This window comes from Exophiala aquamarina (genome assembly GCF_000709125.1).
Source record: "Exophiala aquamarina CBS 119918 chromosome Unknown aczIA-supercont1.3, whole genome shotgun sequence".
Classification (NCBI taxonomy): Eukaryota; Fungi; Ascomycota; class Eurotiomycetes; order Chaetothyriales; family Herpotrichiellaceae; genus Exophiala; species Exophiala aquamarina.
In genome coordinates, this window is record NW_013550585.1 from 2,273,395 (window position 1) to 2,300,412 (window position 27,018).

The window sequence follows — 27,018 nt, forward strand, 5'->3', positions numbered from 1 at the left end:
GATGCAGACATCTACAGGGTGCGTAGATCTCAGAAGCCTAGCAATGGAGAGGTCCAAACCAAAAAAAAAAAAAATAGAAACCAACCAATCGCGCGTCGGACTCGACACCGCCGCTTTCACCTCTTGAGGAATCCTATTATTCACTCGAGTGTGTTCTATGCCTCATGTTGTTGATTGCTCTATGTTGAGGACAGGGACTTGCAGGCCTTCGGGGCGATGATCCGATGTGTGTTCGCACCAAATTGTTGCTGGCTGACATCATCGTCACAAGAATTTACATCATTTTCTGTTGGAAGGGCAGACGAAATGACTTTAGCTGCAGAAGCCAAACTCGAATGAAGACTTGTCAAGCTTCTTTCTAGTCATCTGCCACTTCCACAATTCAGCCTCTTTCCATCCAGCTTATCACGTCGTGCTTTTCCTTCACTACAACAAATGGCAGACTCGGTGATTCAGCTGAAATGCAGCTGCAACAACTATCCCTGGGGGAGAAGGGGAAACGAGTCACTGGCTGCCCGGCTGTGTGAGAAAACGAATCCGGACTTCAAGCTCGATGTTGAGAAGGAGTATGCAGAGATGTGGATGGGCACATATCCGGAACTGCCTTCGTACTGTCTGGAGACTGGCAGGAAATTAGGAGATGTACTCGACGAGAATAAGGAGAGGCTAATTGGAAAGAACGTGATGAAAAGGTTTGGAAGTGTTCTACCTTTCCTGCCAAAGATTCTCTCCATTGCAAAAGCTCTCCCACTCCAGATCCATCCGAATAAAGATCTTGCACAAAGGCTGCACGAGAAAGATCCTGATAACTTCCCTGACTCCAACCATAAGCCGGAGATAGCGATTGCGCTAGGGCGATTCGAGGCTTTTGTCGGTTTCAAGCCTCTGAACGAGATTGAGGAGTTAATTAAATTGAACCCGATGAGAAGGTTCATGCCGAAGGATGGTAATAGCAATTTCAACGACGAGACTCTCCGCGAAATTTGCAGGAATATGCTTCAAGCTCCGGATGAGGTAGTGGCTGCCGCAATCAAGGAACTCTTGTCGATCAAGCCCCAAGAATATGGGAAACAGGCTTATATGCTCGATTTAACTCATCGGATCCAAGAGCAGTACGGAAGGCACGACAACGGGATCTTGGTTGCGCTGGTGTGTATGAATTACCTTGTTCTAGAAGCTGGGTCTGCCTTGTACATTCCCGCAGATGGCATTCATGCCTATCTGTCCGGAAACATCATCGAGTGCATGGCCCGATCGAACAACGTGCTCAACACCGGATTCTGTCCAAGAGCAGACCGCGACTCAGTTGACCTGTTTACCAAAACATTAACATTCAAACAACATGAGCCCGGAGAGCCCATGCTCAAGCGGCAGCAAAGTGAAAAAAGTGTGTCTGGGAAAACTTCCGTATATGCCCCGCCAATGAGTGAGTTCAACATGCTGGTTACGGAGCTCTGTGCTGGGGAAGAGGAGACTATCAAACCAGTGCTAGGTCCCAGTATAATGATTGTAACGAGTGGCGCAGGGAAGATGTATATAGAAGGGCGGGAGTTTCCGTTAGAAGATGGCAGCATTTATTTTATTGGGCATGGTGTTGAGGTTGCAGTGAGCAGCACGGACAAGTTGGTGGCATATCGAGCGTACGCTGAGTGAAGATTGCGCTTCTCCAAAATTGTGACCGTCTTATCCATAAACAGGTTTTCCATATAGCTCTGTCGCCATTCCCACACCCTTTTTCTTCAGGTGGGATCAGTGTTGGCAACTTTTTGGAGAGAGCTTTTCAAATGAGAACATGGTTTCTTCCCCGTTCTCCGACATCTCTAACACTATTCGGAAATCCCGAGAGACTGATTGACAAGCGTATGAAGCTTCGAAATAACATAGATGAGATGGTGATTGCTACAGAGTAATTTACTGGCTACAGTCCATACAGAGGAGATCTGGAGCCAAGGTTTATTCGGCGGAATGTCGGGAGGCACTGGCTCTTAAGCATAAGAACTATTTGTCCGCTAGATTCCGATAATCGAGGGGCTAATCCTAAACCGACATTTATTCTTCAACAAAGATATTGCCTCAATCTCCAGCATCCTGGCGTCTAGGGAGCTTCGGTGACACAGCGCAAGCAGATTCCAAAAGTTCAAAGATACAGCATTCTTTTCGTTGCGATACTCACCGACGTAGCTAATAACATTGTGAGCAACTAGATGCAATAGCGCGTGAAGAGGACGTCATACCCGAAACAAACCATTACTTTTATATCGGACTTGGGCTATGTATGCACACGCACTTGCGTCTGTAATATCCTTGTTATATCATTACAATGCTTTGCTTTCTGTGCTTCTTGAGCTGGCAGCCCAATCGTGAAGGTCCAAAAGCTGCCCGAGATCCTAAACACATACAACTGCCAAAAATTTTATGGTGAGGTATGTAGCGATGAAGCGTGAATTTTAATTTGAAAGGAGATACACGTCATCATCGATCTTGTTTTAGTGAATTTTGAACTGATTGCAAGGAGCTCCAGGCACCTAAGAGTTTTGTTCAGAAATGCCTCTTGCCGGCTCCCACTCAAAATGATGCTTTCCTGTGACAGGTTTGCCAGGATTTTCGCTCTTGAGGTCAAACATATGGCCGCCAAAATAATCGAGTTCGGCCTCCATAAACTGCGTGGGTAACTGGGTGCTTATACTGTATTTGAAGTATTCCAGAGAGGCGCTGATTGATCTATTCAAGGGAAGTTAAAACAAGGGGGGGGACAAGCTGAAGTTGGCACTCCTCTACCACGACGAAATGATCGGTTGTGATGAGGAGATGGAAGGTGACACTTACGGGATGTATGCATTCGCCTCGCCACAATGGAGAACCACCCGTTTGATCGCGGCAGATGTCTTACATAATTGGGCGATAACAAGGGGATGCTCGAGTAGGTCTTTGGTGTCGTGCAAGTTGTCACGGTACGCCGTTTCGAGCAGTTCTGTAATGCCGTCGGATTGAATAATACAACCGCCACGCCAAAGTTGCATAAGAGATGCAAAATCGATTTGCCATGAATATTTTTGCGAGGCTCGGAGGATGACGTGCAGCCCCTGAATGAAGGCCGCTAGGAACGAAAAGTATGCCGCATTATGCAGGTCGGCGACAAGCTGGTGACGTGAAACGCTCGTGATCTCAAGAGGATGGATTTGAAAGTCTTTGGGGAGGGATTTGAACACATTAAGACGCCGTGCGGCATCGGCCGACTGCAGGCGGAACAGATGGGCGGCAGCGATGGTCGGAGCAGAAACGTGAAGGCTAAAAGCTTCTTGGCATGTCCAAGTTCCTGTGCCTTCAGTCTCATCAGTGTCCTGTACGACTTTGTCCCGGATATTGGCAAGGAGAAATTTAGATGCGTCGTTGGGATCCTTGGTACAGCAGATGTCAACGCCAATGGATATCAAGAAATTGTCACGAAGGGACCCAGATTTGTTCCACGACGCCCACACGGAGGCAATCTCCTCAAAAGACATGTTGAGGTTTTTGTGCATAATCGTCCAGATTTCGCAGAGTGTGGACATCATGGCTTGCTCAATACCATTGTGCACCATTTTAACATAGTGACCACTTCCACCGGGGCCTACACTGATGGTACACGGCCGCCCGTGTTTGTCCTTTGCGGCAACTTTTTGGAGGAATGGCATGATCTTGCTCAGCGCTTCCTTACTGCCGCCAGGCGAAATAGACGGGCCGTGTCGCGCTGACTGATAACCACCAGAAACGCCCATGCCGATATAGTGAATTCCGCTCGGTTCGAGCAGACCCTGCCGCCTCTCGGTGTTTAACCAGTGCTCGTTCGATGCATCCATGATGATGTCGCCTGGTTCTAAAGAAGGCCGCAAACCTTCAACCGTCTTATCCCCTATATCACCATGAGGAAGACTGAAGACGAAGATCTTCGGCACATCTAGGCATCGACACAAGGCCTTGTAGTCTTTTTCATGGAAAATTTTGGCTTTGATTTTGGCTTCTTTCGCACGGTCTAATAACTTGTGTGTGTTTTCCTCTGATGGATCATAGAAGTGCACTTCAACTCCATGTTCGGCAAAGAGGAGGCTCATCATGCCTCCCATATTTCCAACGCCAATCATGCCAATCTGGCAAAGTAAAAATCAGGTGAGCCTCCGGAAGAAAGACTTGATTTACCTTCTTGACAGATATTCCATTGCTTTGCCCCATAGTATATGAAACAGGTCGCCGCGGGGTGCGAATGAGTAAGTGCTAGGGTTATTAAGTGCGATAGCGAGGTCGAAATCTAAACTTTGTCTTCCGTTGCAACGGCGTGCCAGCAGACAAGTACTCACTCTTCAGCCGTTTCAGCTCGTCCCACAAAGCCAACGAAAGCATAGTGCGAAACCCTTACGTCACATTTATACGGATAGTGACCGTGTCAATCTTGTCCACAACTGCTGTGATGCAATAATTGACATCATACCCACATTTGCAGGTTTGAGTGCGGACGTAGTCCCGAGGAATGAAGTTGACACAACTCTTGTCAGACATCAGGGTACTTCCTCCGTGTTGGACCTATACTAGGCAACTTAAGCGGGTTAGTGAAGATGACGATCGAGATCTCCGTCCCTTGCCACTCTATGGTCTCTGCATCTATATATAAATTTACTAGGCAATTGGTCTCCAGGAGCCCCCTTTCCATGATTTCAAAACATTCTAAAATGCTAGAGCAGTGGGTCTTAGTATCCGGATGTTAGCGTATCACGTCTTTATAGAATTAGTACGCGCTAGGCGAGTCTTAGCGATAATCGGATTCTAATTAACAGTAGGACTACAATAGGATTAAGAATATACTGATAGGTACTGATTACAAGCGCTAAGCCTACGTAACTACCGAGGCTATCATGGTTAGTATAATTAATTTATGATATAGTACTCTAGCTTTTGGAATGACAACTTATTCCCCGGGGTACGCAAGACCATTGAATGAAGAAGCAATTTCTGATCGCGGGAATAGCACATTTGCCGATTTCCTCTGCACCACGGCTTTTAGACTTCGTCATTTTGTCCGTGAGGAATTAGCTGCCTCTAAGTCTAAACGTAGGTCTTTGTCAGGATATGTAAGCAGAAGCGGGTATTTACGACTAGGCTCGCCCGAACCTCCATTATCTTCGGTTAGGATGCACGACGGACCAATCATCGAGGGCGTCTATCTTCAATCACAGCAAGGCGCCAGCAACTGGCGGGTTTATGTACAGTTGAGGAAATTCATATTAACTTCGTGTCAGCCTCGATTTTGCTCTTGCACGGCGCAGATATCTTGGTGGCAACAGTGCAGCAAATACATACTTATCAGTTGAAATAAGGACAAAATAAATCTTTAGGGCTATTTCCCTCAGTCGAAGATTACAATGGCAGCTGAGGTGAGCACTCCGGTAGGAGAGACTTGTTGAGACTTGTGCAACTATACTTGTCTCGACTTATTCCAAGGGAAACAGTACCCAAGAAGAGCCATTGTATAATGTGCTGACCACTGAACTCGACTGCTTCAGAAGCCCACTTTGATGACTCCGGAGCTGTGGAATGACAAGGGAGAAATGGTTCGCCCTCCAACTGAATTCCGTAACCTTATTTCTCGCGAGAGTGGTGCGAAATTCCCGCCGGAGAGAGGACGTTATCATCTCTATGTCTCATACGCGTGCCCTTGGGGTAGGTCATCCACCAAAAGACCTACATGAGTGTCCCTGATTAACCGAGGCCTTGTTCCAGCACATCGTACACTCATTGTGCGTAAGCTCAAGGGCCTTGAGGATATAATATCTGTCACGGTGGTCCACTATCATATGTCTCTGACAGATAGCTGGCGATTTGCGCGGGAAGGCGAGGAAGTCGAATGGCCAGAGCTAACCACCCCGGACCCGCTGCACGAAGGGTTCTACGGCACCAAAGCACTGTATTTTCACGCTGCGCCGAACTACAAAGCACGCTTCTCGGTGCCGATCCTCTGGGATAAGAAGCTGGACACTATCGTCAATAATGAAAGCAGCGAGATCATACGGATGTTTTACACCGAGTTCGATGATCTGCTGCCTCCCGAAAAACGTGACGTCCACCTGTATCCCGAAGAGCTGAAGAAACAGATCGACGAGACGAATAGCTGGACTTACGACGACGTGAACAATGGCGTATAGTCAGTCCAGGCCCAATCATTTCAAGTCTCCCCCACTTCTACAGAAGTTGACAGCTAACATCAGCCAATCGCAGCAAATGTGGCATGGCGAAAAACCAAGAGGCATACCACAAGGCCGTGAGCAACCTATTCAATGCACTAGACCGAATCGAAACCCATCTGTCGTCGCCACGCAGTGGGCCGTACTACTACGGCGAGCAGATTACGGAGGCAGACGTGCGGCTGTACGTGACTATCGTGCGGTTCGACACCGTGTACGTTTCGCTATTCAAGACCAACCGCGGCATGATCCGCTACCAGTACCCTCACATCGACCGCTGGGCGCGGAATTTGTATTGGAATGTTCTTGCTTTTAAGGACACCACCAGCTTCGAGCATATCAAGGGCCACTATTTCAAAAGCTTAACCTTTTTGAATCCAGAGGGGGTTGTCCCTGAGGGCCCTGTGCCCCATATTCTGCCTTTGAGCTGAGTTTGGGCTTTGACAGGGCTATGGGGAGCATTTGGTATACTAGAACTCTCCCCAATAATGACTTGATGCCACCCGCTGCCCTTGAGATATTCTACGCGGCTATATAAGAAAAGAAACCGTGATCCTAAGAGCCAGTTTCCTTAATCATTTCTACTATACTCTCCTATGAAGGGCAGCAAGTTGGATATTGTCAGTGTGGGGTAGTACAGAAGGGCACCGGAAGACAAATCCGAACAAGGGGGTCGTTTTGGCTGAAATGACGTCACCAACGAAATAGACCATCATTCTGTGAAAGAGAGTATCAGAACAAGGATGGTGAAGTTTGCAGCGGTCAGTCGGAGTTCTTCCCTCTAGGCGGAAGGAAACCCATGCCCACTATCTCTCGTTTACTTGTTACTGGTTGTAGTTCAATTGAAACTCAGCCCACACTGAAGACAAAGTCCTTGTTATATCAAGCACGCCAAGAGCTTACTTTCCAGAGAGATTTTCAGAAGACTGCGAGTCATCCTTCATTCTCCTACGAACTCCCCCTCGCGAGAGCACCCAAAATGGCGTCCTCGACACTACTCCGCCTCCCATGTCGTCTTGTCCAACTCCAAACACCTGCTCGGCCACATGCCTCAGCATTGCAGCATGCCCAGAGACAAGTCTTCCGACCGTTCTCGACCCATCCCATCCTATCGCTCGCCAGCTCCCAAGACCCTGAACGCAACCCGCATCCGCAACGAGATGCACAACAAGACCGCGACAAGCTGGACCCACAGGCGAACGAGTACGCAAAGTCCGGATCAGATGATACTGCAGCCAAGCAGGACGAGGCGGCCTTTGATCCGAATATCACGGATCCCCAGGAGGCCAAGAAAAAGGCTGGCGAGGGGAATCAGGTCAATCCGCTAGATGCAAGTCCCGCGAATCCGGACATTAGCCAGGGCACGGCGGAGGAAGAGGGCGGTGTGGCAAAGAAGAAAAAGTAGGACTAGTAGTTTTAAGGCCGTGGGCGTAAGAAATGGAGAGGAGAGTGTCTGATTCCGAAGGATAGTACCGCTGTACATAGTTCATGCTGGCACGAGCATCTGTTGAAAGTAAACAAGCTTGTAAAAAGAATATCATGCATGGCTGGCTCTCGCAGTTTCTGCCATATTTGTGGGTATCATTCTCGCAGTGACATACAAAAGGACCTCTCTGTCTTCAAAGTTCGGGACATTTCTCTGTCGAGACTCGGTCAAGATGAAGTTGGCCACTCCCTCTTACCAAGACGAATAATGTCGGCTTGGCCGACCACAAGCACTTTATCTTTGATGTCGCCTTTCTCCACTCTGATCGCGGCCAATACAGCAGCCTTCGCGATGACATCTGCATCCTGGGCCCACGGATCTTTTAGTCCGTGGTAGAGACGTCCCACGCCGGTCGCGATGGCCCTCGAGACAGCTTCCAATGGTCGACTTTCTTGACGATCACCCACAATCAATCCTGGTTTCACGATGATGGTATGCTCAAAGCCAATCTCTTTGATGTGCTCCTCAATCTCTCCTTTCATTCTTGGGTAGGCGAAGCTCGATTTGGAATTGGCACCAGCCGCTGAGATCAAGACGTATGTCTTTGTGCCGGCTTCTTTGGCCGCTTTGGCCAATTCAATGTTTAGGTCATGCTCGAGTTTGTATTGTGTCTCAAACCCACCCGCTGCGCCTCTTGTGGTGGCGAGGCTGGAGAAGAGTGTGCTGGGAGGGGGAGATAGTGAGGCCACATGGGCTACCCATTTGGACGTGTCTTTTTCGACGAATTCTTTCACTTCGACTTTCGCGTCGGGACTCGAAGGGACAGAGCGGCGCGCAACTACTTCAATGCTGGAGAAAGGTGAAGGGCTTCCTGCTCGAAGGACTGAGAGGATGTGGGAGCCCTGAGAATATCGAGTTAGGTAAAGTAGGAACTGTGAATAGGACTACTAGTAGATTGAAGTAACATACCACAAGGCCGGTTGCGCCTAAGAGGAGTGTCGATGCCATTTTTGGTTGAGTGGTAGTGGATTTGTGATGGCTTGGAGGGCGATGTGACAAGTGTGATTTAAATTCCGATCTTGGTTTGGATGAAGAAGGAGTTCACGGCTTCCATGCAGCTGTAGCAGTAACCAAAATATATATCGACGAGGCGCAAAGACGTGTTCGCGTGCTAAAGTCTGGAGGCAGATACGCACGTACAGCGAAGGTTGCCTACTTGGGAACAAGGCAGGACAAAACGGCCATACCAACTCCTAAAGCCGTCCAAGTGCAGATACGAACCAATGCTGGGTCAGCGGCTTGAGCTGTTCATTCGGAGCCTTTGGCTAAGTCTTACGACCGTTAGGTGCAAAGGCTCAGCGCGATTATTCGTGGAAGACTGGCGGAACTGGATTACGTCAGTAATATTGCTGACTAACAAGATGCCTGTTTTTCTACTGGCGCAAATAGAGCAGCCATACTAGTACTTTCTCGGCAATAGCCTTCGGCTTACCTTCCATCTATGCCACCATTCAGCCTTGCATGATAGATCACCACGTGACGACCGTAAGGCTAGCAAGGCTGTCTGCTAGCCTCGATTGCGTGATCGATAATTCCAAACTTCTCCTCAGACTTTTTTGCTGGTGAACCCCCGAGGGCGAAAAATAATTGCCGATTCAGTATGGAGTGGGCTGGCCAAATACATGGCGCCCTCTCCTTTCGGTCTTCTTAGGTGAGTTCCTCTTTCTTTCCATCTCCGCTTCACTCCTTCGTTCCTTCAGTCGCGAGTGCTGTTGGGTGCAATTCGTCTCCTTTTCTCTTGCGTAGCACTACTGGAGTCACCCAAAGCCATGGCTCCCGTACACTCCAACAGCCTTCCCTTCGGCCAAACTCCGCCGCTGGCCTCAATCTCCGGGCCTACCTACGTGACTGCTCAGACTCTTGTCCAGCAAGTTGCCTATACCTTGTCGGACAAGGTCTTCTCCTACTCTCCAGAGTCCTTTGATCTCGACGTGGCGGCTAAAGCTTGGTCGGATGCTCGAGAGACGAATGCAAATGGCTACGAGACTGCAATTCAGTCAATGCAACTCCGCAGTGGAGCAGGTTCAATTGCATTGGGATATATGTTCTCAAAGGACTTCGATCTAAAGAAGAGGCATATCCCTCAAGGCCTGCTTGCCTCGTCTGCCGCTCTTAGTTTCTTGAGACCTGCTCTTGACCAGCTGTCACTTCTTTACTCTGTCAGCAATCCATTTGTTGCACACGTTGCGGCATTGGACTATGATGGAGCTAAGGACGGTGGACTGGTCTCCGACTACGTCTCAGCTCTATCTACTGCGGAGGATCTTGGGCTGGGTTTGGTCTCAACCCTTTCAGCCTACGAGGCCCAGCACATGTCGTTGCTTGCCACCCTACTAGCGCAGGATCTGCCCACTTTACATATCTACGATGGCCTTAGGACTGCCCGAGACACAACACGGGTTATTGACATTCTGGACAAGTCTGGTCTCGCAGCTACGTACGATGCTATTCTCAAGTCAATCTCTGACGAAGAGCGCAAGCATTTGAGCCTGGAGGGCAAAGCACTGAGAACACTTCGGGCCCTCAACGACGAACTTGGAACCGACTACAAACCCTTCGAATATTCTGGCCATACTGCGCCGGAGACCGTTCTTGTAACTTTTGGTTCGACCGAGGGCTCTCTCGCTTCGCAAGCCGTTAATTATCTGGCCAAAAGCGGTAATAAAGTTGGAACAATTAATGTTCGTCTCTATCGACCATTTGCAGAGGAACAATTCTTGAAACTTCTCCCACCGAGTGTGAGAGTAATTGGTGTCCTTGGACAAGTCAATGATGCACAGGCCGTCCAAGAAGCTGGCATCCATTCTCAACTCTATGATGATGTGCTTGCCGCAGTCTCCTATGGAGCCTCAGCTCACAACGCTCCCCGAGTTCAAGATCTGAAATATTCTCGCAACAAGCGTTGGATACCTTCGGCTATCGCACAAACGTTTCAGATTCTTTCTGGAAAGCCTGGCACTGAGCAGGACATCACTTCGTTCCTCGACAATACTGTTCAGCAATATACGTTCTGGAATACAGATGATGCACTTTCTGCTCCAGCTGCTAACCTCCTTGCACAGGCTCTCGCCACGGATTCTTCTCAAAATGTCACCGTACATACTACCCACGATAATCTCGTGCAAGGTGGCATTCACAGAATCGACATCCGCAAATCGCCGACTAGTCTCGATGCCTCGTATCCGATCACCTCTGCAAATGCTGTCGTGATCACAGAACTTAAATTGCTATCTGACGTTGATGTTCTGAAGTCCCTCCAAGCAGGTGGCAAAATTATTTTGATCCTTCCAGGTGTTAAGGATGAGGATGTGGAGAAGAAGTTGCCGGTGCAATTCAAGAAGACCGTCGCGGAATCTGGCATTAGTCTCTATCTCATCAACCCAGCAAATACCTCTTTGACTGTGGACAACCGTGAAACGGAGTCTCTGCGATTGCAAACTGCCTTCATCAGGGTGGCACTCCGAAGTAGTGAAGAAGTCGGCTTGCAGAAAGTTGCCAAAGTCAATGGCTACTTCTCTTTGGACTCCATCGTGACGGATTTGGAAAAGACTCTTCGCGAAGTTGAAGTACCAAAAGAATGGGCGGAGCTTGAAATTGATGGTCAACAGCAGCTCTTAGCTGTCGACATCACTGCGAACAGCTTCGCCTCCTTTGATAAGACCGAAGAGGAGCCTCCCTCTATGCTTCGCAATTGGCAGAAAGCGGCCAAGGGACTCTTGTTCAAAGAAGCATACAATACCAGCAACAGTCTCCGCCCCGATCTCCCCACCAAGACATTCACTGTACACGTGAAAGAAAATCGCCGCCTGACGCCTCTGACCTATGACCGCAACATCTTCCACATTGAATTTGATCTTGGTACCTCGGGCCTGAAATACGACATCGGCGAAGCTCTAGGCATCCACGCTGAGAACAACCACGACGACGTGATGAACTTCATCAAATGGTACGGTCTGAACGCCGACGACGTTGTTGAAGTTTCCTCCCGCGAGGACCCCGCCGTGTTCGAAAACCGCACCGTATACCAAGCGCTGATGCAAAATGTGGACATCTTCGGACGACCGCCCAAGAAATTCTACGAAGCTCTCGCGGACTTTGCAGATGACGCGACCGAGAAGCGTAGCTTGCTAACCCTGGCCGGGCCAGAAGGGTTCAAGGAATTCCAGCGCCGCGCCGAAGTGGACACTGTCACCTTCGCAGACGTGTTACTTGAATTCCCCTCGGCACACCCATCGGTCCACGACATCGTACGCATAGTCTCCCCGATGAAACGCCGTGAATACTCGATTGCGTCGTGCCAGGCCGTGACGCCGACATCCGTGGCTCTAATGGTCGTTGTGGTCAACTGGGTCGACCCCAAGGGCCGCGACCGCTTCGGGCAGGCCACGAAATACCTGAGCGAGCTTAAAGTCGGTGCGCCCATCACCGTCAGCGTGAAGCCATCTGTCATGAAACTGCCACCGAAATCGACCCAACCCATCATCATGGCCGGCCTGGGCACGGGCCTCGCGCCTTTCCGCGCGTTTGTGCAACACCGCGCTCTGGAGAAATCCCAAGGCAAAGAAATCGGCGCAGTTCTGCTGTACATGGGCTCGCGTCACCAGCGCGAGGAGTACTGCTACGGCGAGGAGTGGGAGGCGTACCAGGCTGCGGGCGTGATCACACTGCTTGGCCGGGCCTTCTCTCGCGACCAGCCCCAGAAAATCTACATCCAGGACCGCATGCGCCAGACCCTCGAGCAGATCACCCAGTCCTACATCAAGGACGAAGGTGCTTTCTATCTCTGCGGTCCCACCTGGCCCGTCCCCGATGTTACCAAGGTCTTGGAGGAGGCCATCGCTGTAGACGCCAAGGCCTCCGGTGCTAAGAAGGTCGACCCTTCGCGCGAGATCATGCGCTTGAAGGACGAGGGCCGCTATGTTCTGGAAGTCTATTAGTTGGATCCGTGTGTGGACGTTGCCCCGCCTTCCCATGTGTGTGTGATAGTAAAGCCAGCAAGCCAGTCGTCTTTATTTGCGCGTATACTGTTGTTCATGTGTTGTATCTTTGTGTGTTCATAGATTTGAAGAGATATCAGCTACACCAGAGAATATGGAAGATCTTTTATTTCACTTGCACACTCCTCGAACTTCGCAACAGTGCGGCATGCCGTGAGGGTGATGGTAATCGATGCGAGGGATGTCGATGTCTCATTTAGGCAAATCGTTGGAGCTTCTTGTACTTATTTCACTTTCCAAGGAAATGATATCTAAAGATTAACGAGAGCGAATAACGTCTGTTCTGCTCATGACATGCTCGAAATGAACAGCGGCTAGATAGATATGTATACCTAGGTATTCATTATATATGCGAAAATTGTGAGCAGCTCATGTCATAGGTCATCATCTCATCATCGTAATCATCACAAAGAGAAGGAAATTCCACGCACAAGACCTCAACCCTATCGCTCAGAGGCTACACTTCGAGTAAACTCTGGTTCCCTCTCCACCAGGGCTTTCACTGATCGACAGAACTCTGCTAAAGTCACTCAACCACATAGATCAAAGCGTTCCAAAACCGATACAATTCTCAATAGCCTTGGATAGCTTCTCTTTGAGAATTTCGCGAGAAGAGTATTGAGGCAAAAGAAGCCTCCCATAGCAGGTACTGCTACTAGGTAGCCTGGTATCCTCATCACCGTTCTTTTGGACGATGAAGACGACGCTGCTCATGCCGTTAACGGGGACGCGATCACTGGCGGTGACGAACTCGAGCAACTGCCGGTGCTGGTCGGGGCTCATGTTGCGGACGACCTGCCAGAAATCGATGATGGTCTGGGACTCGCGTGTGTAGTCATCGTAAGTGGTGACGCGCTCGAGCTCGTCGATTTCGATCTCCGGGTGGCCCTCGATGACGAATTTTAGGGCTTCTGGGGTAAAAATTGACAAGGCCGTGCGGTCGAGGCAGGTGTAGAAGCCGCGCGCAAAGGCTTCGTATTGTTCTGAAATGGATTTGTGGGTCAGCCAAAGAATGTAGTCTTTGACGTACTGAACGCGGTTTTCGTTGGTGACGAGTGGAGCCTCGGTAGTGGAGGATTCGAGAAGTATGTCAGAGTCGGACATGCTGATAGGCGTTGTAACCCCTTTGAGGCTGATGGATGATGTCCGACTCAAAGCTGGAAAGAGCAGTGAGGGCGTGAGTGCGGGTTGGAGGTCTGGTGATGGTTGAATTGGTGGTGTAAGTTCAGCGGGTTCGAGCGGAAGGTCGAAAGACGTTGATTTGGCACGTTCCTTCCCTTTCCTGCTACTTTTGGGCATTCGCGGCGGCCAAGGGTCGTCGCGACCGACTTTATATATGTCGACAGTGACGGTGCTGCCGCAGAGTTCATAGCTGAATTCATAGGTTCGAGCAATTACATCGCCCACATCACCTTCTGTCCAGTCAAGAAGAGTTTGAAGACCCCTGCTCAAGTCTGGCCAGCCATCGACGATGTGCTCGAGTTTTTTCACCTTCAGGTCCAAAAGCTTTCTGTAGAAAGCAATTGGAAACGTGACCGGCAAAGTGAGTCCATTATAAACAGCAAGTGACATCAGAATGCCCAGAGCTTCAAACCGATACAGAGGCTCGAAAGAACCCGGCTGAAACCATGTCATTCTTGTTGTGCTGTCGATTGCAAACATGCCGTAGTCTGGTTTCAATGCCTCGGCAAACACAACCCGGAAAAATTCCTGTTGTACTCCACCATGGTCGAGACCATCTTCACCCTCATCTTTTCCAAGACGTACACGTAATGGTCGCATCAGCTCTTGAGGTTCGCGTCTCCAGATCTGATTGATCGCATCGTTCAAGATATCATCTCTCCGGACGGTGAGGATGAAGTACTTTGCCATATGTGGACGTAGCCGCGCTAAGACTTCTTTGGCGCCATAGACTGGAATCATGGGAATCCACATGAAATGTCGAGCATCATTGAATACAAGAGCAGCATTCTCATGAGACTTTCGCATAATTTCAATATTGATGGCTCGAAAATATCTTACCAATGTGGCGGCTTCAAACAGGAATGAGAATGACAACAAATGTATTTGTCGGTTGTCGGCACGAAAAGACAACCATTCGGAAGGCATAGATATATCATCGAATGTGTCCGCGATGAAAGGCATTGTAAACAATTCGGAATCGAGGTGTAACATTTTCCTTTCCCTGTATATTCCAGCCAATAGCTCCAAAGCACCTCCCACTGGACCGGCACGCTGAACCACAGGCTTGCGATCCCAGGTTTTCAGCATAACTGTTCGTGCTAATTCCACAACAGCTGTTCCGATCCAGCTCGGGTTGAGAGCATCCTCGTCGTGGAGTTTCAGGGAATTGCGGTCGAATCGGTTAATGAGGAGATCAACAATGGTTTTTTTGTTCTCCTTTATACTCTTTGAGCTCTTCAATGTTGATGCCCATTTAGCCACTGCTAATCGATGGCTGATGACGTCCATGATACCGTTCAGCAATCGAAGCACAGACCAATCTTCACATACATCGATCGCCTGTATCATGATCCCGACGAATCTTAGCGCTCGCTTATTGTCTTCAGGCTCATTGGGGTCGGTAAAAGGAGGCCAGTGAGAATGAGCAAGCCCACTGTTTCTGAGAGTTCTGAAGCGGGCAAAAGTTAAGCCGTGGGCCCAGTACTGTAAGTTACCTCCGTCGAAGATGATGGCTGCCAAAGATAGTAGTGCCACCAGACAGACTTCAGATACCTGAAAATCTTTTAAAGGGACGCCAGCTCTCGATTCCGTGGTGGAGATAGCGCCTTTGTTCCCGTTGTTCGAGAACAGATCTTGAAAATCGTGATTGAGATTTCCACGAGATTTGATAAGCTGTTCTCCATTGCCATTGGTAGATCTACTCCGGTTACCTGGTCTGCTTTTTAGCAGCCATGAGGGGAGAATGTACGAATGTTGTAGAGCTTCAAAGATGCTGTTGAGTATCAAGTCCCTCTGTTCAAAGCTTTCAAGGAAAGTCAGAGACGTCAATAGTCCTTCAAGGTCATATTTTGTCTGGGTGAGTACGGATGGCCACATCCTCAGCGCCAGACTCTGTAATGTTGGTTTTGGAACAGAATGGGTTGAATAGCCATGTTGATCTTCCGGGCCGCGCTCTTCGGCCAGGCGGTCTGAATTTGTTTTGTTTGGGGGCGGTGTGGTATGGGCATATGATCCTTGAAAGTCCCTGGCGGTTGCGACCAGTCGTTCTGGATCGCTCATACAATAGTTCAGACTTTGTTTCAAGAAGGGCACAAAATTCGACTCATAGGTTTCGGGATCCTTAATGGGTAAAACTCTTTCAGCAGCCCGTAACCAGACTGCACTGTCCCAAGTGAGTGTACGAAGAGTAAATCTGGTCGCATCCGGAGGATTGGATGGTTGAGGCTGCCTCTTTTCTGAAGAATTATCCAATAGTTGATCCGAGGACAATGGAAGCCCCTGCTTGCGATCACCTGCGTCAGGGTTGGGGCTTCTGTTTCGTGCTTGAGCCGGTTGCACCTTTTCTATTACATTTGTTTCGGGTGGGTCTGGCTTAACGGAATTCTCTGTGGTCGGAAACCAATTGAGTAGTCGAAGTGGCATAAGGTCAAAAAGACTTTGAGTGAAAGATGCCATATCCTTCTTCTCGGCAGGAGGTGGAGCTGCTGGCGGAGGTAATTCGTTGGATTTGGAAGAATGTCTGTCTCGATTCAAAGTTGAATTCAGGATCCCCACAACGTCCCCTGTTGCTTGAACAGTGGGCTGCTGGCGCTTGTAGTCTAGACTACGCAGCATCCTTCCAGCCAGAATGACGCCATCATGACTGTTCTTTCTCACGGGATGCTCAGCCAGGGGTGCATGCCGCGGAGGGTCTTTCGTCGCTTGTGATGAAGTGGAACCGTGAACGGGAGGCCCGTTTTCATGAAGTCTATTATGGTGAGATTGAACCGATTTCTCTAGACTGTTCCTCGTCTTCTTGATAGCAGCAGGATTCTCATACCATGGCACTACAGGCTCATTCTGGCACAAGCCGACCACAGGATCTTTCCCAGCTCTTGCATAATCATCCACCAATTGACATGCCAATGTGCGAGCAGAGAGATCCGTATGTCTTCTCAAAGGGGCAGTGCTATTCCTTTTCCGATAACTCAGGCAGGTCAGGGTGTTACAATTGAGATTTCTGCAGCCATATTGGATTTGATTCGTATAACGCCGGATGAGTTGGCGGAGTCTGCGGTCGCGTTGAGCATGGTAGTTTGAGAAGAGTAATTTTGGGTCGGAAATAGGAATTATATCGGGAATAATATGCTCAGGGACATGGAATCCTAGATCACAAAGTTTGACGCGAGACGACCTGTCGCAAGATTCCGTCGTGGCGTCATCAGCGCTGGGATCTAGGGAGTCGGGTTTTGCATAATGCATCAGAAATGATGGGCTTGTATTGAAAGATATGAAGAAGTCAGAATCAAGTCGGCGCCTGTTGGGAAATCATGCGAGTATTAAATGTGGTGCAGTGGATGGTGGAAACGAGACGCGAGCATGTGCTGATGTGAGGGTCCGTTGGGTGGCACTAGGATTCTGGCAGACAGAGCGGAAATGCGGAGTCTGGAGGATGTCAGGAGGAAGGCAGCACCCGCACAGCCTTGCTGAGTCATCATAATCAGCCTGCCGCCTCGGTGCGCCTGGATGCTGTGCAGAACTAATTACATTACATCCTATGTACGTTGATCACGAGAGAGGGCTACTCGATCAATTGGACACTCGACACAGCCAGCCAGCTATGGCAAGGCAAGGCAAGCCATACCATGACCCATGAAATCGATTTTTCATGCTCGTGACATCTATTGACAACCCTCATCATCATACACTATTTTACACCTTTAAGGTAGGAATGGCATTTCGCACATGTGGCGAGAGAATTATATCGGGGCAGCCACCCAAGTAATGTCAACCCTCGCATCAACGGGCAGAAACTACCCTGGTAGAGCCACTTTCTTCCCAAAGCAAAGGACCTTCCAGCCTATGATTGTTCACCATACGCCCGCTATGCACATGAAGTACCTTCAACCATCGAAAGCCGGAGGATATTGGGAGAGTAGAGAAGCGGGTTTAAAGCGATAAGTCGCAAAGGATTCCAGAATCCAAAAGTGGCAAATACTCTTAAATGAAATGCGGAGTCGTGGCCATTTCCAGTCACGCTGCAACGCGTCCGGATTCAGAGGGTGATGGCGGAGGAGGGAGCTGTAATCGTTAGAAGACAAGCTGAAAGCCTTGGAGTAATATCTTAAGCAACTCACATCTAGCCTCGTGCCCTCGGCCATGAGTCGTTGGATACCAATACCGACACCTTCGATCACGGCTAGGAAAATGGCGCACATAATGGCACCATTTCTAGCAGCTTTGTATCCTCCTCTTATAGCTAAAGCACCTCCTGTGAAGAATCCGGCAATAATAGAATTGTATGGGTCTTCCTTCTTCCGGATACCCTTGACTGCGCAGTCGAACGTGCTGAACATGCCACCCCAGACACCGAAGTTACCTCCCGTAACGGGTGCTCGAGCTTTGATCGCTGTGATCATTCCTATCCTTCGTTCACCGTAGGGAGAGTTTCTGAATCCTTTGATGCCGTGCCATAACGTGCCTAGAATCCACTTAGCCATCAGATACCCTATTATTGATAGGAAGATGTATTACCCCCCAAAGCGCCCATAGAGAAGGCTCCACCGAAGTCGGACAGGGCTACCCAGGGGCATGGATCCCTCGAGTGATCCATTGTGAAGAAATTGTATAAGGGGCGGAGACTGAGCTGAAGACTGCTCGAGTTGCAATGTAGGGATGGAACCTAGGTCGGATTGATTGTATGATTCTACTCCCTAGACGTCACTGATGGAGAGTCTAGGAAGATACGCGGTGGCCCAAGATGATGTTATCAAGACCTCGAGCAAAGAACGAGACGCACTGTTGAAGAATTAATGGCTGGTGGTCAGTGGCCACAAAAACTTGGGAGGCAACTCTGCGTAGATCGCAGGTCGACGCCGCACGGAAATTTCTCGCCAGTCACGTGCCCAGCACGGCGCAACTGGGAATTCAGGAAGGTAGTACGGCCAACCTTATGACCGCCAGGTGCAGATCCTTTTCTTGAACAAAATCGATTGCTATATAGGATTTGATAAACGTCTGTTGCTCACTAAGCCCGAACAATTTAGACTGGATCCTCAGTCAACTTCATGAGACAGGTGTTTGCATTGAATGTTGTCCTATACACGTTGCATGTGCTTTTGTAAGCGTGATATCTAAGTTTCATAGCACCTCATGAATCGTAAGTCGTGAAATAAAATCCCCAGCCGAGATTGGCATCTCTCAGAATGAGAGAAAAACAATAAGCAGTAGTCTCAATGCCTCGAAGACGTGTCTGAGCTCTTGCTCGTGAACATTCTGCGTAAAGGACTTGGCTTCTTCACCTTCACCAAAGCCTTGTCCCGTTTCTCAGATCTACTGTTGCTCTTCTTCGATCTCGTCGAAGACTCGCTTCCCATCACTGTACGCCCAGCGTCCTCGTCCTCGTTTCGATGTTTATGCTTCTTTTTCCCTTCTCGTTTTCTTTCTCCATGCCTAACCTCGCTTCTCTCACGTGGGAGTGGTAAATGGCCCATGCTAGCAGCGGCCATTGGGGTGATGAATTCTCCTTCAACACTAGTAGCGACACTGACAGTGTCAGAAGTGTCAGAAATTCCACGTCTCCAATGCTCAATGCGGCTAAGTTCATTGACATCCAACATTTCGTCCACGATTTCCTGGTCCTTGTCGCCAGCGCCGAGTTTTATCTTTTTAATGATTTTATAACCACCAAACATGACAACAGTCAACCCAACACCGACACCGACAGCGATGAGGAATTCAGGAGCAGCGAGCACGGCAAAAACAGCTGGTGCTGCGGTTTTGAACGACATGAGCGCAGCTGGGGCCATCTTAGTGGCCAAATTACTAATCTCAGCGAGTGTCAATGCCACTGCAGCCATTGCGTCAGGATTCTTCTGCAAGTGGGCAACGATTGCTCGTACACTATGTTGTGCACAGTTCGCCTCGTCCATCAAGAGTTTGCACTTTTCAACCAGGGAAGACATCTCTTGCTTTTGCAGTTGTTGTTCCACTTTGGGGCTTAACCGTAACGACTCTGGGTGGAATTCTCCATACGCAAGGTCCATGTCAATATGACCGTCCATGTCCGAAGTGGAGTGAGCACGGGCTGGGGCAGGTCGATTTGAATGATATCTTTCCAGAGGGAGATCAGTTGTGCAACGCACCAAGCCATGACCACGAGGTGCATCAGGCGAAGCAGGGGCAGACCTGTGGGTACCGTAGAGGTCTTCGTTGAACTGGGCCAGGCCGCTATATGCAGGAGGGCGTTCGGTGGGAGATGCAGAAGGAGCACTGCAGGAGTCTTCGTGAGAATGGCTCCTCCTTCGAGATTCTGAGTGATGATGATGGTGATGTCCTTCACGCCCGGATGTTCTGTGCCTGTCATCTGAGTCGGGCCTGTAGCTGTGGTGTCTTCGAGATCTTCTTGATGTGTCTGAAGGAGCGTCCTCTGCGATAGACACGGCTTTGATCGCTTTCCTCAGTTCCCTCTCTTCTCGGGCTTTTCGATCGGCGACAATCTCGGCTTTGCGTTCGAGGTAGGCCAGCTTGGCTTCCTTGAAGACATTTTTGAGTTGTTTACTGGTGCTGACAACCTTGTTGGACTTGTCAACAATTGCTATGGTCTGATGGATGGCTGCCATGATGGACGGGGCACTTTAGAGTGGGAAGCGGTATGATAGACGGGAGCTGCTGCTATTGAGAGAAGTTCTAGCCTTCTTGAAGGAGTCCGACAAGTGGACTAGCCGCTTGTCCTCAAAATAGCATGGCTGGAGGATCAATCTGGCGGTCAACCAAGGAGCAGACTGAATGACAAGCACAATAAACAAAGGTCAGAATGAGCTGTTTAACAATTTTTGAAACTGAGTAGAGATCAGGCGCAGACGTAGGGCGGCAAAGGATGTGGCATTGTCGCCAATAAAGGGCGCAATGTCACAGAAGATGAGAGTCATTGTGAGTTGTCAATGGCTGATTGCTTGAGGCTGGGATACGACGAGACGCGGGTGGGAATTGGACGGTTTTGGGGAAGGATTTCCCCGAGTGGCTGCTCTGCAAGGATTAATGTTAATCCGACAAACCCCTGCATGCACAGCCACGATAATGACGCCACAAGTGGCTCGCATCCCACAAATCCAGGAGTGATCCCAGCTGAATCAATGCCCAACAAAGAGTCTAGCCTCGAGTTCATTGCATGTGTAGACTGTGAGCCTCGGATCAGGAACGTTCCATGCATCAAAGACCTGTGCCCAAAGGAATTGCAGCCATAATTACACATCTGGCCCAGCACGAGGTAGGCATTTGCCCCGTTTTCCCGAGCTTGCAGTGACAGGAGTTATGCACTTGCTCCTTTTCAGGACGCCTTGTCGTAGTTCGCGACATGTTGAAGAATCACAAATGGCTGCTCTTCCCCTGCTGTGATTACGCTAACCAGGCGACTGTAAAGGATGCTGAGCTAACATAAAACTTGTAAAGCCACGAAGTGTCATTCAACGGCTCTAGAATTAACAAATGGGTCTTCGCAAATTTAGTCCGTCATGTCGGTAGATGAGCGGTGCAATCTATCCGCTACCTGATGACTCGTGGCTTCTTCGAGAACTCATCGTCAACTCACATGCTCTTGCCTTGTGAACGTACACAAAGAGGCACTTGCCTTGTCTTTGGAATCTGCCCATGGTCGAAAACGTGCAGGCCGTGAATGCACATCCTTCAGCTTCAGTATTCCAATCCCGTATTGGCCAGACTCCCTTAGGTATAGCATCGCGTATTATCTCCAGTGAGCACACAGGTTTATCAACATGGATTCAAGTATCAATGGCGACCATACCAACGGAACCACATGGACAAAGACTACCTGAACGGCAACCACACTGACGATAACTACATGAACAGTGACCGCATCATGCACGACGAACGACGAAGACGACTTTGGTGATGATTCGGGAATTGGGTCCCTAGAGTAAGCCTTTCAAATCAAAGAGGGCACATTTTCTGAGCGTTGGCAGAATCGATGATACCATGTCTGTATCATCCGAGGTCACAAGATACCGGGTCGAGAACTATCGTCGCTATCACGCATTTGACCAAGAGAAATATTTTCAGCCGAACGATGCTCAGGCTCAAGAACATGAGGGTAACATTCCTGCCAAAAGCCATAAAGTGAGCCTGAAACTAATTCGCCTTTGGAGCCTTATTTCACCAGCTCTGTTTGACGACTTTCGACGATGCGCTTTTCCTTGCTCCTTTGGTTGACTATATTCAAAAAGTCCTCGATGTCGGCACCGGCACAGGTCTTTGGGCTGAGGCATTTGCCGAGGAGTTCCCTTCAGCACAGGTCTTGGGCACTGATCTCTCACCTATCCAGACCAGCTGGCCGGTCGTAAATTATAAGTTTGAGATCGATGATGCCGAGCAGGACTGGACATTTTCCGAGAACAGCTTCGACTACATCCATATTCGCGGGCTTCTTGGCTGTGTGCAAAATTGGGCAAAGCTCTATGCACAATGTTATTGATGCCTAAAACCGGGAGGATACCTCGAGCATCTGGAAATTGCCCCCTTTTGTACGCTGGAAGATGGGGTTGAGCTAGATGATTCCATGTACTGCTGGCTAAATAATGCATGGCGCGCCTTCCATATAGTCGAACGCGACATTCTCATATACATGAAGATGGCTTCTCTCATGCGTGAGGAAGGCTTTGAATATGTCATTGACCACCCCCATCAATGGCCAATAGGGCCATGGCATGAAGACCGACACCTAAAAGATCAAGGCGAACTCGCGTTCGAGTATTTGACAACGGGACTGGAAGGCTGGGCTATGCGTCTATTGACCCAGTATTTGGGTGGGTCTCTCACAGAAGCTACTGTCGCTTGTGCAAATGTGAGGCGAGAACTCCAAAATCCAGCCCACCACCTTTTACTCGACATGTCTGTTGCCTATGGGCAAAAACCATATAGACCCGTCGGGGCTTCTACAGGGTCTGAAGGGGGAGGTTACTTTAAGTATTCGCCGGAGAATCCCTCAGAGGCTGGCTGATTTCAGCAAACACAGAGCAGGAGAAAGGCTGTTCAGTAGGTTTTCGGGCTGCCATGAGTACACATATCGAATTCACAGTTTTCTATATTCATGCCCACAAAAATATCATCACATCCTGCAAGCCTTACATCATACAACCGATGGCTCTGATGCTCCCAAACGATCTGGAATATGCTACTTGCTATCAGCTAGCAGTTTCTCGACGGCTGAAACCTTATCTTCCATCGTCTGCGTTTTATCGGTGCGGCTGCCGATTCGGATATCTGTTTGAATACGTACAACGCCTTTCCCGTGCAGGAGTGCATGCGCTTGACCGATCACGCCAGTGACCTCTTCCCATGAGCCTTCTATTCATGAGCTGGTTAGCATTCGATTAACAGGCAAGCGATACGTTTAAAGTAGAATTGTCAGCTCTGCCATTCAGTTGTCTTTGCCGATCAGTAGTGGCCCATCTGGCGTGGAGTAATCGTGCTACATTGTAGGACTCTTCATCTCGATACCACCAGCACTGTCATGGAACATCGCTTGCGCCTCTTCCCTCGCCCTAGCAGAACATTAAAACAAGGCAGCCAACAATCACTTACCAACGGTCGTCCCTGCAGAATGCATGCTATACTTTAGCCCAGACTTCTTCATCAATCTCTGTACATCCGCTATTTGTGCTGAAACCGACGCAGTTGGAGTCCCAAGAGGAATCAGGCAGAAATCTGCGGTGGCTTTGGCCGGTGTTTGAAGTGTTGAGAGATCGATGTCTGACATGTTGTTAGATACGTAGATCAACGCCCAAGTTACTACTGTATGTGTTGAAGCCTGAGTTTGGATGATTTGATAGCTCGTTATCAGATGAAAGTTTGATATCAAGACCGGCCTGTACAACATGTACAACAGTTGGCCTCAACAGATGAGCGTCTGGAGCTGCTGATGAGTTTGGAGGGGCCCTTGGCTTCCTCGCACAGTGAATTGAAGTGCTGAATCAACCCCTCATGGTCCCCTGCCCGCGGGCAGACTCCGCACCCGGGCGCTGCTCACATTCCCATCCCAGGCCAGGGAACGAACAATGGGTTATATCTGGTTTTCCCCGTGTTTGACCTGAAATTCTTGCACAAAAAACATTCGATTGGTGTAGTGGTTATCACGTGTCGTTCACATGAGTTGGACATTCTGCCTCTGGGCACCGACAAGGTCCCCGGTTCGATCCCGGGATCGAATACATTTTTGCTCTTTTGCTTGACGTTTTGCGCACCTTCTGAACGACGGAGACTGGTAGTATCTGGTCTTTTCATGGCAGAGCATCTGAAAAATTGGCGTTCGCCATTGTTTCGGGTGTCACCGAGAAAGTGCGGTTTCTGACAAGGCGCTAGAGCTTTTGAGGCGGCCAATAAAGCGGCCCGCAGTTAGATCTTGAGGATCTCTGAACAGCTTCAACCCCAGCAGAGACTCAACTGCCCCTCCTACCTAGGCATGGTTCTGATCATAGTACCTGCCCAGAAATACAAAGAAATCTGCTTTTGCCCTTGGCGGTCACTACAGCTCATGTGCTATTCAAAGTCTGCCTGTCAGAAGAGCACACACCAAGGAAGTTAAGTGCCAGAGCCTACTTCAACCGAATGGGTTTGAGCCTTTAGCGATCTAAGACTATGGGTTGCTGAGATTATTCAGAAGTCTAATCAAATATAAAGCAATATCCAGAACTCTACCCCCCTATGTTTTCACAGCCTGCTTTGTGCCATCTCTGCACGTGGCCTCGGAGCAATGTGAACAGCGTTGGCAGTAGTTCGGAAGGCAAGCCCCTTCCAACCATGTAGTCGACATTCCTCACATCGACGGCGATACTCGACAGCACTCCCTGCGTACCTCGCCACACTCCGCGTCGCTTTGCCTGCGATGTTCTTGTTCACACCCGTCATCCAACTGTCAACGTCGTTCGAGAGCAACCCCTGGCTACATTGTGCTACGTGTTCCGTCCACTCACGCACCGCTGCATCTGTTGGTTCGACGTACGTGTAATTGTTGTCGCTACAGTGCTGGAGCAGTTGGCTGATAACGTCCACGGCGTGCTCAATGCTCCGGGTGGCGTTACCGAACGGTTGGTGCGGTCCGAGCACCATGAACATATTAGGACAAGAAGGCAGGGTAAGGCCTAGAAAGGTCTTGGGCTGGTGGTCAATCCACACCGCGTCCTTACCCGGTACTGTTGTGCTGGTACTGTAGCCCAGGAGTGGCCTCTTGTTTTTAACCGACCACTTGATTTCTCGAAAAGCGCCAGTGATAGCGTCAAAGCCAGTTGCGAAGATCAGTACATCAAGGTCGTGAGATTTGCCATCTAATGTTGTGATTCCGGTGGGCGTGATACAGTCAATGGGTGTTTTTTGTAGGTTAACTAAGTGTACGTTGGGCTGATTGAAGGCCTCAAAGTATCCGCTCTCAAGGGGGACTCGTCGAAGGCCAAAACCATGGTTTGTAGGGATTAGGTCGTCCGCAGTAGTGGGATCAGAGACCCGATCGCGAATCTTTTGCGCCATAAAGTCCGAGTACAGCTTGTTGGCTTCCCGGTCTGTATACGTATCTTGAAATACCCCTAGCCACTTGCCAAAGCCAGGTTGTGCGTACAGCTTATTCCATAACTCTGTACGCTCGGTGTTGTCAACATCTCCGGACCTGCGCGGGTCTGCCTGGTGTAAAAATCCCATTGGTGTCTCTGCACATTGCTGGAAAACAGATGCGTAGCCTTGCCGGATCTTGGACATTTCCTCAACGGTGATTTTAGTGTTTCTGAGTGGAGCTGACCAGTTCGCTGTTCGTTGAAACACGCTCAGCGACTTAAGGGGTGCCTTGGCAAGTTCCGTGATGGTTTGGATTCCTGTAGCTCCCGTACCTATGACCCCAACACGCTTATTGGTAAACTCGCTCATATCGAAGTTGTCGGGCCAGCGGGAGGTGTGGAACGATTGACCTGAAAAGGTTTCAATTCCAGATATATTGGGCAGTGTCGGAGAGGAAAGGAAGCCAAGGCAGCTAATAAAGAAGGTTGTGCGATACTGAGTCCCTGTGGTATCTGTGAAGGTCCAGGTATGCCCATTATCCTCGGAGCCACTGTCTTGCCACGTTGCAGAGACGATCCGAGTGTTGAATTGGATATCCCTGTAGAGGTCATGTTTCTTAGCAACATGCTGGATATATCGTAATGTTTCCGGCTGGGGTGAAAATGCTTCTTTCCAGTGCCATTCATTTAGGAGGTCTTGATCCCACGAAAACCCGTAGGATATGGACTCGGAGTCAAATCGTGCTCCAGGATAGCGATTCCAGTACCAAGTCCCGCCGACATCAGAACCGGCTTCAAGCACCTTCACACGCCACGAGGGAAAGCGCTGGCGAATGTGGTGAAGGCTACATATACCTGACAAGCCTGCTCCAATGATAAGTACGTCATACTTGGACAAGTTCTTGATCCCGATAGATTCCATGATTTTGGACGTAGAACCGAGATTATCTAAGCAGAAGAAAGGGTTGTGAGGGCGAGGAAGAAATGTTCAGCAGCTTCAATCAAACTCTTTGTTCGCACCCTTATAACCCTTCGGTCGTGGGATTTCATGTGAGCATCACGCATTTTGCGAATGGTGGGCATTTCCTCGTAGTTTGATTCGATGGTTCGAGATTTTTTGAGGATAAGCGTTTCGGGTGGGAATCTTGGAGAGTTTTCTCGATGACTTTCCTATTCTGCATCAGGAATTTTGCCTCTGCCTTACCCCCGGAACCTGCATATGCGCCCGAAAATTAGAAAGCGCTGGACTGCTATCGTCTCATAAGAGTTTCACATCATTGATTTGTGCGATTTCTATCGAGCACAGATTCAGACACCTTTCTGCAGATCATTCCAATGTAGCATCGAACATTTATTGAAAGAGAAATAGTATGAGGGACCTGCATGGAGCGCCTCCCACATGCTAACACTTGAACTTTACACTTTACTCTGCTAAGATGCCGCGTGGTTTTCGCACTATGAGACTTAATGAGACTTAGTGCCCACGCCTGCAATGAGTGAATAGAAAAGAAATTTAGCGAATGGTTCTTTGGCTCCTTAAATGAAACTGAATAACGAGATAAAAACACCGGGACGTAAACTCAAGGCGTATGCTACATCCCATA

General features: G+C 49.3%; 12 protein-coding genes across 12 annotated transcripts; 5 read left to right on the top strand and 7 right to left on the bottom strand.

Annotated features, from left to right (window-relative positions):
- Positions 1–435: 435 nt before the first annotated feature.
- Positions 436–1,653, top strand: A1O9_04419 (phosphomannose isomerase type I; the record flags this gene model as incomplete). The annotated part of the gene is made up of 1 exon (XM_013406710.1): positions 436–1,653. One exon carries the CDS (start codon positions 436–438, stop codon positions 1,651–1,653), a length of 1,218 nt encoding a protein of 405 aa, XP_013262164.1.
- Positions 1,654–2,525: 872 nt separating this feature from the next.
- Positions 2,526–4,209, bottom strand: A1O9_04420 (uncharacterized protein; the record flags this gene model as incomplete). Its single annotated transcript, XM_013406711.1, has 3 exons — positions 2,526–2,721; positions 2,827–4,127; positions 4,177–4,209. The coding sequence occupies 3 exons, from the start codon at positions 4,207–4,209 to the stop codon at positions 2,526–2,528; spliced, it is 1,530 nt and encodes a 509-aa protein (XP_013262165.1).
- A 1,616-nt stretch (positions 4,210–5,825) lies between these two features.
- On the top strand, positions 5,826–6,643 carry A1O9_04421 (glutathione S-transferase; the record flags this gene model as incomplete). The annotated part of the gene is made up of 2 exons (XM_013406712.1): positions 5,826–6,172; positions 6,247–6,643. The coding sequence occupies 2 exons, from the start codon at positions 5,826–5,828 to the stop codon at positions 6,641–6,643; spliced, it is 744 nt and encodes a 247-aa protein (XP_013262166.1).
- Positions 6,644–7,191: 548 nt separating this feature from the next.
- Positions 7,192–7,617, top strand: A1O9_04422 (uncharacterized protein; the record flags this gene model as incomplete). The annotated part of the gene is made up of 1 exon (XM_013406713.1): positions 7,192–7,617. The coding sequence occupies one exon, from the start codon at positions 7,192–7,194 to the stop codon at positions 7,615–7,617; it is 426 nt and encodes a 141-aa protein (XP_013262167.1).
- A 248-nt stretch (positions 7,618–7,865) lies between these two features.
- On the bottom strand, positions 7,866–8,646 carry A1O9_04423 (uncharacterized protein; the record flags this gene model as incomplete). The annotated part of the gene is made up of 2 exons (XM_013406714.1): positions 7,866–8,540; positions 8,608–8,646. 2 exons carry the CDS (start codon positions 8,644–8,646, stop codon positions 7,866–7,868), a joined length of 714 nt encoding a protein of 237 aa, XP_013262168.1.
- An 821-nt stretch (positions 8,647–9,467) lies between these two features.
- Positions 9,468–12,635, top strand: A1O9_04424 (sulfite reductase (NADPH) flavoprotein alpha-component; the record flags this gene model as incomplete). The annotated part of the gene is made up of 1 exon (XM_013406715.1): positions 9,468–12,635. The coding sequence occupies one exon, from the start codon at positions 9,468–9,470 to the stop codon at positions 12,633–12,635; it is 3,168 nt and encodes a 1,055-aa protein (XP_013262169.1).
- Positions 12,636–13,238: 603 nt separating this feature from the next.
- A1O9_04425 (uncharacterized protein) lies at positions 13,239–17,120 on the bottom strand (the record flags this gene model as incomplete). The annotated part of the gene is made up of 1 exon (XM_013406716.1): positions 13,239–17,120. One exon carries the CDS (start codon positions 17,118–17,120, stop codon positions 13,239–13,241), a length of 3,882 nt encoding a protein of 1,293 aa, XP_013262170.1.
- Positions 17,121–17,891: 771 nt separating this feature from the next.
- Positions 17,892–18,471, bottom strand: A1O9_04426 (mitochondrial import inner membrane translocase subunit tim-17; the record flags this gene model as incomplete). Its single annotated transcript, XM_013406717.1, has 3 exons — positions 17,892–17,939; positions 17,996–18,366; positions 18,393–18,471. The coding sequence occupies 3 exons, from the start codon at positions 18,469–18,471 to the stop codon at positions 17,892–17,894; spliced, it is 498 nt and encodes a 165-aa protein (XP_013262171.1).
- A 619-nt stretch (positions 18,472–19,090) lies between these two features.
- A1O9_04427 (uncharacterized protein) lies at positions 19,091–20,479 on the bottom strand (the record flags this gene model as incomplete). Its single annotated transcript, XM_013406718.1, has 1 exon — positions 19,091–20,479. One exon carries the CDS (start codon positions 20,477–20,479, stop codon positions 19,091–19,093), a length of 1,389 nt encoding a protein of 462 aa, XP_013262172.1.
- A 1,372-nt stretch (positions 20,480–21,851) lies between these two features.
- A1O9_04428 (uncharacterized protein) lies at positions 21,852–22,347 on the top strand (the record flags this gene model as incomplete). Its single annotated transcript, XM_013406719.1, has 2 exons — positions 21,852–21,992; positions 22,036–22,347. 2 exons carry the CDS (start codon positions 21,852–21,854, stop codon positions 22,345–22,347), a joined length of 453 nt encoding a protein of 150 aa, XP_013262173.1.
- A 699-nt stretch (positions 22,348–23,046) lies between these two features.
- Positions 23,047–23,631, bottom strand: A1O9_04429 (uncharacterized protein; the record flags this gene model as incomplete). The annotated part of the gene is made up of 2 exons (XM_013406720.1): positions 23,047–23,219; positions 23,457–23,631. 2 exons carry the CDS (start codon positions 23,629–23,631, stop codon positions 23,047–23,049), a joined length of 348 nt encoding a protein of 115 aa, XP_013262174.1.
- A 950-nt stretch (positions 23,632–24,581) lies between these two features.
- On the bottom strand, positions 24,582–26,336 carry A1O9_04431 (uncharacterized protein; the record flags this gene model as incomplete). Its single annotated transcript, XM_013406721.1, has 1 exon — positions 24,582–26,336. The coding sequence occupies one exon, from the start codon at positions 26,334–26,336 to the stop codon at positions 24,582–24,584; it is 1,755 nt and encodes a 584-aa protein (XP_013262175.1).
- Positions 26,337–27,018: the final 682 nt, after the last annotated feature.